At 47.2% G+C, this 19,196-nt stretch overlaps 1 protein-coding gene across 1 annotated transcript in view; it reads left to right on the forward strand.

Annotated features, from left to right (window-relative positions):
- Nucleotides 1-19,196, forward strand: part of LOC119383088 (uncharacterized) — an 89,634-nt gene that overhangs the window by 17,275 nt on the left and 53,163 nt on the right. The window contains exons 2-4 of the mRNA XM_049413049.1: nucleotides 4,590-4,886; nucleotides 12,062-12,303; nucleotides 18,097-18,244. Of these exons, the coding sequence (XP_049269006.1) occupies nucleotides 4,590-4,886; nucleotides 12,062-12,303; nucleotides 18,097-18,244 (687 nt within the window). The remainder of the gene's footprint in view (nucleotides 1-4,589; nucleotides 4,887-12,061; nucleotides 12,304-18,096; nucleotides 18,245-19,196) is intronic.

Here is a 19,196-nt window from a genome sequence, read left to right on the forward strand (position 1 = left end):
ACCAGATAGATGATTGATTGATTGATTGATTGATTGATTGATTGATTGATTGATTGATTGATTGATTGATTGATTGATTGATTGATTGATTGATTGATTGTAGTTGAAGTTGCCAGGCTTCCACAAACTACATTTGCGCAAGAGTTCGTCGTAACTTAATAACAGAACTAGTGCATAGAAAGCCGAAACGACTTCAAAAGAAAGGTGCTTCGAGCGTTCTTCATTTCAACACACCCTGTATTCGGCTTGTCTCAGTTTATCAAAAAGAAATGTCTGCGTTTTGCAAGAGACTCTTTCGTTTCTTCCATAATCCCTCTTTTTGGAGGGTGACCTTTAAGGTATAAAGAATTGAAATTAAAGGACCTGCTATTTCAAGGCGAAAAAAGTGCTGTTCGATTTTTTTCCCCAATTCTATCTTACTTTCTGCGTCAAAAGTGGAATAAGCCCCCTCAAGTTCAAGACGCTGGGCTGAAATCTGGATCCAATCGTCCGTGTCGTAAAGAAGCGAGCAAGACAATGGCCCGTGCATCGCTTCGCTCCGGGGCTAAATTTAGGACGTTCTGGAATTAACAAAGTACCCGGGCCTTTGGCGGCTCATGCTGGCTCAAGCTTGCGCTCGAGAAGGATTACCGGCAGTAACTTTGCGCTCTGCGCCTTCAGCTTTGCTAGAAGCCAATTTTGGCCGCCGTCACTGCATTTACTTGAGAAGTTGTCGTTTCATGAGACAGATCTCACCTGCAGAAAATTAATGCCCCTGTTAGATTTTGAAATGAAAACGCTTCTCTCGGCAAGCGCGGCAATATGTCGCTGCTGAACCGAGACAGACAAGTGGGCTTCAATGAGAAATAATCAAGCGAATAGGAGTGTGGAGTAAAATCCTGCCACTAAGTCAGGACGAAGGTCTGCTTCAACGATCTGCCCTATGTTGCGCGAGCTGATTCCATTTTATTCCTGCGAACTTCTTGATTTTATCGACACATCTAACTCCCTGCCGCCCTGCGTTTACCATCCCTTCCTATCAATTCTGTTGTTCTAACTGTCCACCGGTTCTCATTACTACGCATTACAGCCCCCCCCCCCCTCCCACCTAATTTTTTTTCGCTTAAGGTCAACTAGACTATCGGCTACAACTGTTTGTTTTCTGATCCACTCTGCCTCCTATCTCTTAAGTTTATGCCTATCATTTCCCGTTCCACCGCATGCTACGTGGTTCCTAACTTTTTCTCCAGTCTCTTTGTTATCCTCGAAGTGTCAGCCGCATATGTTAGTACTAACAATATGCACTGATTGCCCTTTAACAATAAATCATCCACCGAGCTTTGCTGAAACCTCTTCCTATCAAACGTTTGCACTGCAACCACCGAAAGCCCGTTGTCAGGTTGTTTATGAGACAAAATCCACTGCCGCAAGCGCGAAAAAAGCCCGAACGTGGGATGCTTGTATTTGAAAACTATGCAAAGCAGCGTCTGCGTAGGACTGATTTGAACTCGATTGCCTACTCACAAAAGTAATCAGTGTTGCCGCTGTTATTACTAGAGCGCCACCAAGCCGGACAAAACACTATTACTTAGCCTCACCAAAATTTTCCAAAGTTTAACAGCGGCAAAAAATAAACTCCTCCTCCCCTTTTCTGTTATCGCCAACCGCTGGTTTTTTCCACTATATAAGAGATTTATCACGTTTCTCAACGAGCATGACGATGCTAACAGAGGTTTGGGAGAAATAGGCTCTTATTCGCTTGTGCTATCGTGGGCCTTTAGAAAAAAAGCAGTAATTTCTTTTCGAAAGGGCAATCTATTCAAGCGACCGTCGTGCACTTCGTAAATATACGAGTACTTGGACTGGTAGGCATACACAGCAGGCCTTTGAACTCTGTGACGACAATTCATCGATTTGCTTACAGAAAGCACTTTGTCTGTGTAATTGTGTGACCCGAGTGTTTACAGTGTACATGCTAAAACACCTTTTCTTTATTGTACTGCTCAAGTATCCGAGGCAGGCAAATTTCGTGATAACCGAGGAATCCTAGCCGCCCAATAAATGTGCTTACAGAAGTGTAATGCAATAATGCTAAGTGCATAGACACTACGATGACAAAGAAAAAGGGGCTAGTTTTTCTTGCAAAGGAAAGACGACATGGCTTGCAATAGCTCCAACACGTTAAGAATTCCAAAAAACGCCGGGCCTGTGCGGAACACGCAGCACAGTCATAGCGTAAGTGGCGGAGCGGCCTTGAAGCTTGTTGTATGTAAACTCTCTTAGGGCGCTTAGTGCAGGTACAGTTGCGAAGTACCCACTAAGCTGTACATCATGGCCATTTTGCGATATAGCGATGTATCCACTGCGCGCCTGTAAGGCAACAAAGTGTGCAGCTACGTAGCTGCACACTTTGTTGATGCTGTGGCGGGTGATGATGATGACGAAATGCGGCTCGACCCTTTGTAATGGGTCGGCAGCTTTAAGCCACCCACTCGTTACGCAATTCACATTGCGTAACACCTTGTGTGACTGTGCGCTTCTGCCAGGCAATATTACATCTCGTAACAAGACTTCTCGCCCTACATGACGCCTGTATAAGGCCTTTTAACATTGAAGCTGTTCTAGCTCGGCGTAAAATGTCGTGACCCGAAATTATCATCATCATGAAGCGGCACACGCTCTCTTCGTCCTCTTCTTCATCTTCTGCTTCGCTCCCAGAACATGTACGCCGATCTGTCCGGCGTATAGCAAGGGGGGGAAGCACAAAACGAAGAAGAGATGTGGGGGTGAGGAGGAGGGAAAGCAGGAGGGAAGCAAGTAAAGCATAGCATATAAATAATTAGAAAGAAAAATAAAAGAAATGCAGAAAGAGAAAGAAAGAGAGAAGGAGAGAGATATCAAAGAAAGAGAAAGAAAGATATAGAGACAGAGAAAAAGATAGAAAGAAAGAGGACGCAAGCGAGAAATAGAGTGAGACAAAGATAGAAAAGAAAAAAAAGAAATAAATAGAAATAAACAGAGACAAAAAGAGAGAAAAAACAGAGAGAAGAGAGAAAGCGAAAGAGGGAGAAAGAAAAGGACAACTAAAGAGAAACAAAGAAGGCCGCCCAGATCTACAGAGAAATCTAGAGGAATGGAGAAAGAGGTGGCCCAGCGAGCGGCAACGGGCCCGTGCTTCGCTGGGCCAAGCTGTGCGCGACTTAGTGCAAACTTCCCGCAATTTTTTCCCGAAGTCCTTCAATCGCTAGCGTGGCTCTGCGGTAGAATACCTGACTTCCGCGCAGTGTGCTTGGGCTTGATTCCAGCTCGAATGCTGTTTTTTTTTTCTCATCGTGCGCTATGGCTGCGACTGACACCGGCGGACAATATCGCCACCAAAATTGGCTGTTGTTGCGAGCTCATAACAGCTTACGCTGTAAAACAGGGAACGCTTAAGAAGATAACAAGCTCGGAGAACGAAGAGCACCTTGTAGTGCACGGAAATTCCAGGTGGAAGGAAGAAGAAACTTTAGCGCATGCAAAAAGAAAACGAAAAGAAAGACTTGGAAGACGCTTGAGTTTCGCTTTCAAGAGTAGAACGCGATAGCGTAATCGGACCGTGTTCGTATCGCCTTCCCAATCGCTAGCCTGGCTTTGCTTCTCGGTCGACACCTAAACCATGCCGCAAGGAAAGCCAAAGCGCGGACGCGCGCCGGCTCCTATCCATCCATGCATGCATGCGACGCGACAGAACACTGAAAGCGCGCCCGTGGGCCCTTTGCGCCATCTCGCGGGTTTTCTGTCAAGCCGCTCAAGAGCCTCTGAGATGTGCGTACCACCAACGCTAAATGTTGTATATAAATAGTTAGCCGTTAGTTTGCCAGAGAATGTATGCGTGGTGGACGAGCGTTAAACGCATCGCACCACGGTGCGAGGGGTTACAGGTTTGAATCTCCGATCCCACTCGAACCGAATTTTTTAATTATTTCTTTATTTTCATCTACCTCGAATTTTCGCTCACATATTACACATACTGCTTCGCATATATTGCTTGAAAATCTCGCGATGTCTACTTTCAACTTGTCATCTCCGTTAGGAAGCTGTCGCTCTAAGCAACGCACGCGTGCTGTACTCGAAACATTGTGAGCGTTGAAAGCAAAACAGGCGGTGTGCGATATTGCACGGGCTACGCGAATATAGAGGCGTAGGGTTTCTATTTGCCTGGGGAGGTGCGGAAGGATGGGAGTCAGTCGAATCGTACTAACTGTGCATTGATGGTGAGGCACGCATAAATCTGTCATTGCTGCGATCAAAATTTGTAATTGGTGTGTGCAGCGTTATACTACATGTCTAGAACAAAATGCAGCCGCTAATTAGGGCAGCTAAAGTATTAGGGCTCCTAAAGTTTGGGGGGGGGGGGTGATATCCCCCTTGTCCCCCCTGTAACTGACGCCTCCGATGTGAAGTATCGCACCTACGCGATCTCCAGAGATCGCCCTGAAATATTGTTACGGAACAGTAAAGCACTTGAAGAACACAACATCAGTGCTCGTGTTGTGTTCTTCCTGTGTCCCAGTCCTTCAAGGGCTTTACTGTTACTACGTACTTAGTTGCGTGCACTTCGCTCGCAGACGGTGACAACCGAGCAGAGCGACACGGGAGACCCGGCGGCCGACGAGGACCTGGTGGCTGCGCACATGTGTCAACTTCTACGCGTGGCGCTGAGCAGCCTGCGCGGTGGACAGGCACTGCAATTCACCGCTCTGCTGCTCATCAACAAGCTGGTTGACCTGGGCGTTGCCCGGGGCCTGGCGATGAGGCCCAGCCGCAACCGATCATCCGGCCGCTGCTCGGCGCACAGACTCGCCGCACTGTGGCACCAGTCATCGAGCGTCAAGGAGAACCACGGCTTCCAACCTCTGCCCTCGGTGCGTATAATTCATCTGCCGGTTAAGATACGCGGATGCCCGTCATACGCATCTGTATATAGCACCGTTGAATTGCTTTTCCAGCTTGCTTCGTTTCAGCCCGCCTCACGCAAGATGCAAAATGGTACAAAAATTATAAATAAATAGAAGAACAGCGAGAGAAGAATAAGAAGCCGTGGAGAGAGAGAGAGAGCGCTATCATGCGCATATGGTGTGCGCGACAGCACCACTGTCAATGTGTTTTAGAAAACACTTAATTGTCTAAATGGCTGATTTAGCGGTTGCGTAAAAATCAGACTGCTTCAGTGGAACTATTGGCTGATGCTAAAAGAAAGCAGATGAGTGACGCTGTGACCTTAGAGTTCCACAAAATAATTACTAGAGAGAACTCTTGCTCTAGTGGCTATGGGATGTGCAAGTGTGGTGGCTCAGCCAGCGTAGGAATCACGGGTAGTAGTACATGGATTTCCCTAAACTTCGTTCCTCCGACATCGTACGACTTTGTGGCGCTACAAGCCACTCATTTACGATGAAATATTGCGTTATAAACGCGGTAATTCCCAAGGACTATGCACGTGCACGCTCTTATTGCCTTCGCGCATTTAGAGACATACGATCCCCCAGGAATATTGCAAAGATGGTTTAGTAGTTAGTCTCGCTTAGAAGCAGGACTGGAGTAGATTATTCTTTTTTATGCAGTAGGGTGCTCTGTGCGGGAAAATTATAATTCTCCAATATTCCGAATAATGATTTCGTCGCGATTATTCTTTTGATGGGGTGCCAACAAAAATAAAAAAACAGGTATCATCACTGGTGAATGCAATTCCCCGAGACACTGCACACCACGGGTCACCGCCCTGTTTGACTACGCTTCTTGGCACGTCATACTGTTTTGCGAGGCACCTGAGGGCGAAGATACCTGCTCGTGAATCAGTGAAGGTTCACCTTGGTCTCTTTAGGTTAGCACTCAATTTTCATTTGTTTAGTTGTGCATCACAAGCATAGGTCGGGAAATTCATTCATGAGTCGACTCACTCAGACTCAGATCGAGCCGTGAGTCTGAGTATGAGTGATTCCGGGTGAGTAATATTTTGGTGTGTTTGAGTCCGAATGAGAAAAATTTTTGTGAGCCTGAGTCCAGTTGAGGAATATTTCGGCGAGTCTAAGTCCGAGCGAGCCCTAAGAGCAAAATATATTTCTTGAGTGAGTATGAGTAATAATAATATCTGTGGTTTAACGTCCCAAAACCACGATATGATTATGAGAGACGCCGTAGTGGAGGGCTCCGGAAATTTCTCCTACCTGGGGTTCTTTAACGTGCACCTAAATCTAAGTACACGGGCCTCAAGCATTTTCGCCTCCATCGAAAATGCAGCCGCCACATCCGGGATTCGATCACACGACCTTCGGGTCAGCAGTCGAGCGCCATAACCACTAGACCACCGTGGCGGGGCAGAGAGTATGAGTGAGCTCCGCACTTTTTTGCCGACCTATGGTTCTATCTACACAACTTCAGCATTATTATCAGCCTTGTGTCGGCTCAGGTTTATATTCACGTCTACTCACACATACTTCAACGCACTAGTGTTCATACGCCAGCTCAATATTTATTGATCAGAGGCGTGAGTTACGGAGTGGGGTGGGGGGCAGATGCCGTGACCTCCCCTCCCCGCAAACTCTTTCACAGGAAGTTCTTGATAAAAATATCTCGTGTGAGTCATCTCTTTCAATAAAAATGTATATACTGGATTGCAACCACTGATAACTCATACTTGAAGGTACGCGATCAAAAGGCGCCAAGTAGAGCACCAATTATACGAGATATTGGCGTTGACACCGGGGATGAAAAACCTTATTATACGCTAACAGACTCATGAATGGACTCAGTCAAACTCATTCAGAGCCCGGAGTCTGAGTCTGAGTGAGTAATATTTTATTGAGTTTGAGTTCGAGTGAGACCGGCTGAGAAAAATTTCAGTGAGTCTGAGTCCGAGTCAGTCCGGCTGAGAAAAACTTTGGTGAGTATGAGCCCGAGTAAGCTGTATGGGCAAAATATGTTTCATGAGTGTGTCTGAGTGAGCTCCACATTTTTAGCCGACCTATGATCACAAGCTCGCATATCGTGAACCCTTTACATCCCGAGTTATATCTGAAAAATCGTTTCCAAAATGACAATTTGTTTTAGCGCATCAAAAAAAATATTTTTAGGTCTGGCGGTCCCATGCCGCCAATTTCCCACAGGGTGGGTGCCCTCCCAAGCGACTTTTAACTTCGTTCTGCCGAGCACCAGGCCGGAAGTGCGCTTGTCCCTATTTTACCGGTAGGTACCTGGCGGCAGCAATTCTCTGCCTCCCACAGTAGAGGCGGATGCTCAACTATTTCACAAAGGCTGTGGTGGGTTAAGGTGCGCCCAGGGGTCTTTGCAGAACCTTATGGGGCCACCTTTCGAGATGAGTACCCAGAAACAACCGAGCGCCAGGTCGGTGTACTCCTCTACCCATTAGGAAAAACCGGTGGGTTCCCGGTCGGCACTTGCATGAAAACTCAGACCGACAGTGTAACTTAACTAAAAGTCAGTTACAACATTTGTTTTTTCGACAGAAATCAGTCTGGCTGGGCAAAACCTTTGAGAGGCCAAGTTAGCCTCTTCTTCAAGAATGACTGTTCCGCAAGGCCCCATATATATATATATATATATATATATATATATATATATATATATATATATATATATATATATATATATATATATATAAGCCCTGCTTTGAAGAATCATAAAATGCAAAACGGTGCTGTCTTCAGCTGCGCTGCAAACTGCTTCCGAAGTCACTTTTTTTTACCCCATGTGCAGGAGTGTCTGCTTGCACATCGTACAGTCGGCGTATGCCATGCGCAGTAATTCGGCGCCTACCAGACGCGTTAGCTCGGCGTTGAATTGGTGAGGTGCCGCGCGACAGCGGCTGTACGGACGGCAGTTCTCGGCATGAGCATCCTTGTTACACAGAATAAATCGTGAAAGTGGCAGCACAATTTCTATCGCGCTCGATGAAAAATAAATAAAGAAAAATGGACAAAAAAGGCTGAGCGTTAAACCTTGTGAAATATCAACAGAAATACGAACAGAAATAAATACAGAAATACAGCAACATCACAAATAATTTATTCGCCATAAAATATACACAAGTGAACTTTGCTGACTACGACAATAAAAAAAAAAGGAGAGACCAGTGTTCTGTTAGTGTTCATGCCGCTACCATTGGTTGCGAAAGCAGAAAGTATCAGTAATCTCAGTAGCGTCACCGAAGTTAGAAAACAGTAAAGAATAAAGCCACCAGAACGTCTGAAGCCGCAAGGATGAAGACTAGACTACACAGATGCCCATTATTCCCATGGTAGCCGAGCAGTCACAGCGCCAAAAGTTCCCTCTATTGTAATTATTGTAGGAAATTCTGCGGCCGTAACCCCGAGGTGTCATATCACTCGATATTTGTCTTAAATAGCGACAAGAGGTACGAGTGCTGGTAGAGGGAGCCAATCGTTAATCTCGTGTTTTGACCCTTTCGTACGACCGCCACGCCAGCTATCTACTATTAACCCTTTCACTCCCGTTGACGAGTGTAGTCGTCATGAGGTTTTGTACCAAAATGACCGATGACGACTATACTCGTCATCATCAAAAAAACCCGCATTTCCCCGAAGGGGAGTATGAGGAAGTGCGAAGCACGGGGTGATGCTATGAGGGGGCGCGCGCGACTAAACTGCAGAGCCGAGCGAAGGAGACGGCAGCGAGAGAGCACGCGCCAGCCGACCCACGGAGGTCTGGCCGTTTTTAAGTGCAAAGCACTTTTACTGATGATGATGATCTGTCTTCCGAACTCGTTCCAAAGAACCCGCAACGCGTTCAACTTGTTGGCGGCGTTGCGCACGCCCGAGATGGGGCTCAGATTGTTGTCGAACCACAGTCGATCGCACACCGCGCAGCTGTATCCGAAGCTGCGGTCCAGGAAGTCTCTCTTGAAGCGCGCGTCCGGCCGATCGAATTCGAGGGCCCGCGCTCGCTCACGCATCGCGCGTCCCCGCGCCAGATCGGCTTCGGGGTGCTCGGCTCGCTTCGCACGCTTTCGTTCGGCGTCTCGCCGCCGGCCTTCATCACCACAGGCAATGTGCGGGGCGCGCGCAGCCACGGAGCGGAGGGCGGAGCGCGCGCAGTCACGTGGGGCGTGACGTCGCTGCGCCGTTGCTACAGACGCTCCTCTCCGCTCCTCGCGCCGTTGCTATGGGACGGCGGATTCAGGGTCGCTTATAAAGCGCATTCGCACATAAAATGTGTCACACAGGGAACCAATGACTACTATACTCGTCATAGTTGTGTTTCTTGACGCTAGATGGCTAGACTTGTCCATGCTGTACCATACTTGTCTCGGCGTTCATTGTATTGCCATCATCCATTACATTGTCATGCGGTGTAGCCATCTTCGAGCTATCTTTTTTTAGGTCATCATTGAAATAAAGAAACCCCATTAAACTGAAATTACGGTGGCGTTTTGTTCAGAACAAAGAGCCCTGCATGCTGAGCGAAAAAATAAAAATTCCGGTAAAGTTGGTACAATGTTCTTGTTTTTTCACGCTAGGGGAAGGTTAACCCTTTCCCTAGCGTGAAAAGAAAAACAAGAAAAGTGTACAAGAGTCCGTGCTGAGTGACATTCTGCGGAACGTCCCAGCGCTATCGCCGCCTAATAGCGAGCTGAACAATGACAAATGTCAGCCAAGAGCCGCATTTTGTAACGATCCACTTCCTTTTTCACTCTCCTTGCCATCCGGCGTGCCGAGTAACCGATCCCAGAGGTAACGGTGTCATCCGAGCCTATTACGAAGAGCCGGAGAAAATGAAAATAAAGTGAACCGTCGCAAAATATGGCCCCCGAGCGCGGTCAACGTCGATGCCATGGTTCATGAATTGCTTGTGTAAGGATAGCTAAGGAAAAACGCGAAAGCTGCAGGCCCGCCATGTTGGTCTAGTGGTTATGGTGCTCGTCTGCTGACCCGCAGGTCGCGGGATCGAATCCCGGCCGCGGCGGCCGCATTTTCGATGGAGGCGAAAATGCCTGAGGCCCGTGTGCTTAGATTTAAGTGCACGTTAAGAAACCCCAGGTGGTCGAAATTTTCGGAGCCCTCCACTACGGCGTCCCTCATAATATCGTTGTTTTGGGACGTAAAATCACAACAAATATTGTTATTATTACGATAGCTGCAGCCCCAACCTGCGACGTCAGTGCAACGCTCTATATCGCGCTGTGGACAAGGCTAGCTACGATAATTATGCTGATGGTTATTAAAAAAAAGTTGCGCGTGGCGTCTCAATTCATAGAGTTGGAAAATATTTAACGATGCATAAGCGAATTGTGCATTTTTGGACGCGCTTGAGAAACAAGGACACAGTGAGGCACACACAAACCACTTGGCCGGCCACATAAACGTGGCCGGCCAAGTCGGAGTCGAGGTGATTTTTTTCCGCACCAGAACAGCTACAAAAATTGTGCAAGCTCACAGAACCGTCCGGAGTGAAGCCGAGAATATGCCAAAAAAATATCATCAAAGCCTTTCTGTTGCCTGCGCAGAAAGCGTGGTCTACAGCTTGTCATTGACATGGGGTGCGAAATACATCGGCCAAACTGGCAGATGTATAAACGACCGCCTAAGAGGAGATAGACGAAGCCTTGCACGGTAGAAGGACGGGCACCTATCAATACGCTGCAATGACTGCGGTTGCGTACCCGTATTTTTAAATTGCCGCATTATCAGCCACCATAAAGATAGAAGCACAAGAAAGATAATAGAAGCACGAGCTATAGCCAAAAAAGGGGTCACGTGTGTCAGCTCCCCGTCGGTTGCTTTGTCGCAAAAGAAAATGTTATTCCTTAACTCGATGGCGCGATACCATACGTCACATAGTTGAAGTTCGCATGTGTAAATGTAGCCAGGACGCTCAAATAAGCTTCAATTGGTAGAGCGCTTTCTTTGGGGTATATGTGTGCCACACTATATGCTTGGTTTTCAAGCGCGTCCAAAAATACACTATGCTATTCCAACTAGCCGAAGAAACAGCACTCCTGAAGTATAAGCGAAATTACTGCAGTAGGTCACCCATTGCCTAACGCAGTTGTCGCGCGCTGCATCCAAACTAAATGCACGCGAATTTGTTTATACGCGGTTGCGGTACCATACCGGCACCGTGGCTTCCAACATTGGTCACGGTGGCAAATTTCGGAGCATAAATACGCCAGAGTGACGAGCGGACGTTTTGTCGAGTGCGTCTGAGCGTTACATTAAAGACGAAGATGCCAAGAAGTTTCGCTGTAGCTAGATTTCAACAAGGCGCGTTTTTCCCCGTGCGTATTCTGCAGCTCTAGTAATAATTTCTGCGGTGTTACGCGTCATAACCAGTGGCACGCCATAGTGGAGAGCTCCGGAAATTTCGACCAACGGAGGTTCTTTAGCGCGCACTGACCTCGCCACAGTACGCGGGCCTCTAGCATTTCACCTGCATCGAAACGCGACCGCCGCCGCCGCGGGGATCGAACTCGCGTCATTCGGGTCAGCAGCCGAGTACCGTAACGATTGAGCTACCGTGGCGGCTGAGCACTCGCAACTAACGTACAAAAGAAAGGCTGGGAAAAACACCTTTCCGCTGAGCTGTGGGCTATATTGCTGCCTCGCTTTTCAGAAGAATAAATCAGCTGATAGTTCGTGCTTGTGGCCTTGTTTTGTTTTGTTTTTGCCGCTCCCGCCATGCCTCTTCGTCGCTTTGCGCAATATTTTTAAAATGTCTACCCAATTAGACCACCGCAGTAACGCCCTTCTTCAAGTCGCCTTTCCGCTGCGCTTACCCATTTCATCCATAGACGCATTTGTTGCTTGCGTGTATTTCAGTTTGCCCGTCCTGTTCTATATATAGTGGTTTGGAAAATATGGAAAAAGACGCTCTTTTATGCTTCCCGTTATGGGGACACGGATCAGCGCCTTCCTGCTCTAGTGGGGTTTGAACAGGAAGGCGCTGAGTCATGCCCCCAACGAGCTTGGTTTGGAGAGGGTATGTGGCTTGCTTCTTTACCGTGCTGCGCTTGGCGCAGCAAATGGGAAAACCAACTCACTGTGGTCTATGCTGTGCCGCGCAGGTGTTCCCTTGGAAAGTGCCCAAGGCCCCCGATCCGCCACCGGGCCGCTGGTGGTGGTCATGGCGGTCGGGCGGCCGCGACCCGGCTGCCGATGCCGAGCCACCGTCCCGCGCCAGCCGGCCCAGCTTCCTGGCCATTTTGGCTGACGAGGGCGTCGACTTCCTGCTCAACATGCTCAACAATGCCATTACGCTGCACAAGCGCGTCGTCGGCACTCGCCACCACTGCACGCCATCCCACCGGTACGGCGCCAACTCTGCTCAATTCCCTGCTTTTTCACCCATGGTTGATGCCGGACGTTGTCAAGCCGTTCTATCACAACATTTAGACCTACTAAAGCATATACATATTTAACCCTTTGTATCCCACAGCTAATCTAGTTACACAAGGAAATATTTTTTGCGCATATGCGATAACAATACATACGAAAGTGGGAATATACCGAAAACCTGGCAACTGTATCTTTAGTTCTAGAAGGAAACAAGCGTCCACATACGCAGACGCTGGGAACACTTGTTACACTAGGTCCATCACCTTTCTTCATCGTAGATGGGAACTTTGCTTGCCGACGGCTCTGTGTCAACGCATTAATCATTATCATCATCACAACTTACCATAATCAACGCCTTCACCATGAGTTCAACGCGGTCATCGTCATCGTCATCATCATAAACGTTCACGTGATTCTGATTCAGCAATTTCATCATCATCGTTCATTATCGCCATCATCAACGCGTTAATCCTCGTGTTCAACGCTTTCATCATCACCATCATTATCACCTGTCAAGGCCCGTTTGCTTGCCCACAGCTCTACTTCAGCGTGTTCGTCATCATCTTCATCGTCGTTGATCGTCATTACCAATGCGTTCGTGGTTACGTTCAAACTAAATGTTTTCATCATCAGCCGTCACATTGTTCAAGAGGGCTTTGCTTGTTGGTGGTTCTGCTCCAACGCGCTAATTATCGGTGCTCGCCAAATCGGAACATTCGCTTCTGCTAGTCATCTCGAAAATTATCTCATGTATGTCTTCATCACTTAATCCAAGTCCCGAATAAAGCAAATTAATTCTAAACATAGCTTCTAAAAGGCGAACTTAGCTATATTACAGGTAATGTTTTGTGTAAAGCCGCACGGCAGCGAGCGGGTCTTACTACTATGCGTCGTTCTATCAGCTTTTAACACGAACTCGGTATGCCTGGCGTCCACAAATGTGGATGCCGCAGCGACAACTCAACTTACAAAACTTTGGTCGCTCACGCAGCAACAAAACTCGCACAAAAGCAAGATAAACCCTCCCTTTTCTCGAGTAAAGCCGAATAATTTTAAAACTCTTACGAATATAGAGTGAACTTATCAAGAAAATGCAGGCATATACTTCTATAGGCGACTTGAGCAAAACGCCATTGTTTTGTGCGCACTTACCGCTGTTTGTTCTCAGAAGTGGAGACATTTGGATGTTTTTATGAAATGCTGAATGAACGCCAACATTTCAAATCGATTGTTAAGGCAGTGCGTTGGCTGGCCTGATCCCACTTCACTGGTATGCTTTGTCCATATATGTGGACGCTAGGATACAAAGCGTTAAAAATAACCATGAAGCATGTTCTGTCAAGTATGGGACATGCAATACAAGTTCAAGCTATGCAGTATTAAGATAAGGAGTATAACCGCAACACTATAAATACCACACTGCATATGTGCTATGCACGGTACACCTATTTGCACTCGGCAGGTCCATGGTGCGCACTGCTGACACTTGGATCACTGATGAGTTCATAGCACGCGAACTTTTTAAACGAACGTTGCAATCGTATAACATCGTAAGTACCTTTGAATCAAAAACAGCTACTAAGTTTTGCCGCAAACTTCCTGATGCTCCGAAAATCGCGCCATTTTCGGGGCACAGCGGCATTCCGCCAATTTAAGGCCGAACGAGCAGCCGCTTCTGATCTGTCTGCCTTTTGCACGCGAGGTGAATCGCGTTGGTATAAGCTTTCGCTGCGCTTTATCTCACCTCGGCAGCAAACTTCGGGGGTTATATCGGCTCGCTTCGGTACGTTGACGCGCGTATGGCGCACCGTCAACGAACCGTGAGGTGGCATACTTTCGAGTTTCCGCAGGCAGTGCATGAAAGTAAATTGAACTCCTTTTTTTATGCACCAAAACGACGATATTATTATGATACACGTGGTAGTAGAGGACTCCGGGTTACTTTTGACCACCTCTCGTTTTTTGACGCCCGCATAAATCTAAGCATACCGGATTTTTTTTTAATTTCACTCCCATCTAAATTCGGCCGCCGTGGCTGGGAATTGAACCCACGCCCTTATGCCCAGCAGCGTTACACCTTAAGCGCTAAACCACCGAGGCGGATCTATAGTTGGCAAGAAAAACCGATATAAGTAACTAGCTAAACTGATTGCAATATATGTCATTAGTTACAAATAGCATGTATCTAAATTGTGAAGTTGAAAGGAATCCTGATATAAGTCTGCTCGGGGAGGTTTCTACATTTAGGTATGACCATATATATTCGTGAGATGAACGCAAATCGGAACAGTAATCATATTAATATCCACCCGCCGTCGTATAGATTATCAACTAAGGTGGCGCGCTGCTAAGCTCGAGGATGCAGGTTCGATTCCCGGCCACGGCAGCCGCGCTTCGATGGCGGCCAAGTGCCAAACCGCCCGCGTACTTAGGTTTAGGTGCACATTAAGGAACCCCAGGTGGTCAAAATTAATGCGGAGTGCCGCACTACGGCGTGTCTCATAATCGTATCGTGTTTTTGGCTCGCAAAACGCCAAAATTCATTTTTTAATGAAAAATCCATTCTGTCTCAAGAAGAGACAATGAAAGCATGCACTCTTCGCTCCGCCTAGAGTGGCATGTCTAGATGACCGCTCGCTCTACGCTGCCTTTAGATTTCCCATGGCGTACGTCTTGCGAATTTCTGTTTGCGTCCCCATGATTGTGCGCCCCCTGTACTTCCCCTCATGCACGAAACACAATCATGCGGCTGATTAATGTAACAGCCCCGATTATTTAATGCGCGAGAAGGCGACACGCGATACATGCACAAGGAAATGTCCGCCCGCGGCAACATGTTCTAGCCCAGCAAGATGAACTAACTGCACAAAGCTGCAGTTAGTTTATTATTATTATTATTATTATTATTATTATTATTATTATTATTATTATTATTATTATTATTATTATTATTATTATTATTATTATTATTATTATTATTATTTATTTATTTATTTATTTATTTATTTATCGTAGTACCCTCAGCGCCATTAAGGCATTACAGAGGGAGGTCACACAGTACTTAATTGGTATTAGTAACATATTTGCAGATATTAATTGCAATAAAAAGTATACTATATCACAGCAAGAGTAACAAGCATTGGACACCGAAATCGTTATACTTGGCGACAACAAAGTCAGCTATGCTATAAATACTAACACGAACACTTTTATTGGAAACATGACATCATAACAAGATGTAGGAGACAGTGTTCGAGTAAACGGTAGGAACATCATCGGCTAGTGGATTCCATTCCGAAACTGTGCGTGGGGGAAAATAATGTATTTCTGAACGACTCAGTTCTTGTATTCGGCCTCTGCTAGCTGTCGTGTAGGCGCATTGCGATTTATTCGTTCAAACCTCTAACTCTGAATAATTTGGAATCTCCTTCTTCTTTCGACTTGCATTTCGTAGGTCCTGCAGTACTCATCCGTTCCGTACTCATCCGTTCCGGAGCGACATTGCGTTGTCGACGCCGAAAGACCGAGTCCTCGGTGACGTCGTGACTCGGGAGTGTCATTACACCGTCCGTCTGGCGTGTCGGCGAAACGAGCGGGGCGGCTGGAACGAGCGGCACAATAGAAAGAAGTCAAAAGAAAACAGAAAGGCGTGTAAGGCCGAGATTCGGGATTTCCCTGGCTCAAACCGAGCGCACCTCCTCCGCTGTCCGGGCGGCGCGTCTTTCGGCCGCAATTGTCTTCTCATCCATCAAAGAGCGGCCGCCGTCAGTCATACGTGACTCCGAGGACGAGAGCGGGGCGGCCGCGCGTGAACCGAATGCCATCGGACGCCGTTGTCATTGATCGTTTCGCGCCGAGCCCGAGATGCCGGCAGCGGATGCGGCGGCGCCAAAGCTCTCTGACGTCGCGTTTCATTCGCGCCGCCACCCAGGGGCGCCGACGGAAGGTGGGAGATTTATAGGAAAAGAAAGCTCCAAATTTGTCCGTTTTCTTTCCTGCTTCGAGGTCGCCGCCGAGCGAAATGAAATCAGCTGCGGGCACGTTCCTGAAACGAAATGAAGAGAAACAACCGTGGCCCTATATCACAGCCCGGACGCGGTCTGGCGCGCACACGCACCTCGAAAATACGAAGGAAACCCGCGGAGTTGCGCTGATATGGCGTTGCTTCCTTGTTGTTGTTTTTTTATCGCCCAGTGCGATTGCGCTTGTTGACTCGCTTTTTTTTTTTGCCGCTGTTTGTTCAGAACGCCAACAAGCACTTTCTTCAGCGGAGCTCGTGTTCCCATTGAAGAGCTAAATGGTGTGTTTCTTCTGTCGCTCTTTGCACAGCGCCCTCAGAGGACACCTTAGTTGCCCATAAAAACTAGTTTCTGCCAATAAAATTTGGCAAAAAAGCACACAGAGCTCTTCGAATCGATCATTGCACAAACCGAGTTGAGTGTTGTATGTTGAGTTTCAACTCGAAAGGCGCTCGCTACTCATCAGAGTGCGATACTTTGCCGCCTTTTCCAAACTGAGCTTATTGATGTACACAACTCCGGTGAACGCTGTGAAACTTAAGACGGAAGAGTTAAGCATTTTTTCTGGACTGGAACCATGAACTCGTTCTATATATAGGCGTAATTCTAGCACCATCTTTGTGTTTTTAGGAGGGTCTCCCAACCGCATTGGCTCGGAGAGCACACGGAATTTAGAGGTAGTTTTTTTTATTAGTTGATACCGTATGTTTTTAAAAAAATCAATAACATTTATTTTCCGCAGTCAGAAACAAAGCATTGTGGCCGTGCACGCAGTTATTACCCAACAGAGGCCCATTGAATTGAAAGTGTACCAGGCGGCTTTCTCCTTTTTATTTTTTAACGGTTGTATAGATATTTGTTGAGAAATTATGTTTTTAATTAGTTCGTTACCTACATTCGGTCCGATGTCATTACAGTTGCTTGGCAACACACACACAAAAAAGAGGATGAGCAATTTGCGACGCAATAAGCGTTTGATAATGGGTGCGATCAGAAACACCATCCTACTGCTTCGGAGCTCTTGCAGACGTAGTCGGAGGCCCACGATCTGAGCGATTTCGCCACACGTTAAGTGGACCGCCGTACATTTTGACAGTGGGTGCATATGCGCCTCAGCGCGTTACACAGTCTGTATACACGGTATATATATGTGCGCCGACAATTCAGCCGAGAAAGCTGCCTGCAAAGTTGTTCTGACAGCCCTATATACTCGAATGTTGAGTGTCGAATGAAGAGTGTTGAGAACACCTAATAGAATTCTTTGCTGGGCGAGTTGGTTCATCGTCTTAAAATAAAAGCCGGGCGCAAAAAGCAGAGCACCGCTGTTTCCTGCCCACGGCTCTCAGCGTCTCTCCGGACTCCCCGCCGCCCCAAATCCTTTGATCTTAACGCTTTCAAGTAAGAAAAAATTGTGTCGAGGCTCTTCAGTTTGATGCTTTTAGAGGGTTTTAAATAAGCGCACGGGGACGGCTGCTTGCATTCCGCTTGCGTATGCGCAAACCATTTGCGTACGCAAGCCGCGTGAGTCTCGCGGGACGTGAAGCCCTCTATTACTAGAGTAAATCAAAACAGCCACAGAGTCAAACTGGATTTTTCGATCGCAACTCGGCATTAGCCTGCGGTTTTCCACGTTTTTCGCGAGTTCGGGCCCAGATGTATGGCACCGAGGCTTGCCAATTTTCGCGATAAATATTTTCTCCAGTTTTCTCTGCTCCGGCTTCATTGTTCCTCCGGGATCGTTGCAGATGGCGACATTGCAGCTACCACTGCCTACAGATTCTGAGTGCGCGGGCCGTCCTTTTCATGAGCCAGAACACCGACGTCCAGAACAAACTGGTCGAGGAAGCCCACCTCAAGATATTGGTGAACGCGTTGGATTCCACACACGACCCCGTAAGTACAAGGACTTTTCACCAAAGACTGGGTCTAGTGCTCTTCGCTGCGCGCTCGCTACACTGTCTCTGGTTGTGACTTCATTAATCTCAACCAGCTGACGCATCGCTCTCGCTCTAACGCGGCGGCGGCAGCGATATTCGTTGAAACGTGGGATAAGAGGAGCGGAGAGAGACAGTCAGGGAGGTTAACCAAATTGTAACTGATTTGCTACCCGACTCTGGGAAGGGGGAAGAGGCAGGGGCAGATAGAAAACTAAAGAAGGAAGATGGAGAACGGGAGAAGGAAATACAGAACAAGCGATACGCGCCCACACTTAGCAGCGTTCGTCGCTTATGCGCAGACGGTCACAACTGAGAACTATGCTTCCTCTGCAATAGTCTTGGGAAAAGTGGTCTAGAATCCATAATATTAAAGGCTCGCAAGCACTGTTTCCAAGATATTCAGACATTGCAGAGCGCTTCCAACTGACGTAGTCACCATTCTGTTGGGGAGGGTGCGCCGCGATGGCGCACTGATGCAACTAGGAGGCCGTTGCATCAGTACGCCATCGTCTCCACTATTGAAAAAGAAGTTGATTTCTTGACAGGTTTCGTGTAATTTTCTGACGGTGTGTTCACACATGTATTTGTGACCATGTGATTAAACATTCAGCTGAAAGTCAGTGCTGGACCTATTTTCATATGTCTCATTTCGTATTCGTCAGTTCGCGCTGCATATTTCGTTTACCATGATCCTTCTGACACAAAACAACTTAAGCGTTGCCGATTTGATTTAGTCATTTTTTTCCTTAGCGAATTTGTGTTCCAAATACCGCGAAACGTTATGACTGAAACTCAGTGGAAATCAATATTATCTTATTTAGCCTAGGCGGAAAAATCAGACATGGCTGCTGTGAATTCAAGATATGAATCCCTGGAAGGGTCTTCACCTTTACTTTCTTCGAGGGCGT

This window comes from Rhipicephalus sanguineus, chromosome 1 (genome assembly GCF_013339695.2).
Source record: "Rhipicephalus sanguineus isolate Rsan-2018 chromosome 1, BIME_Rsan_1.4, whole genome shotgun sequence".
In the NCBI taxonomy this organism is placed as follows: Eukaryota; Metazoa; Arthropoda; class Arachnida; order Ixodida; family Ixodidae; genus Rhipicephalus; species Rhipicephalus sanguineus.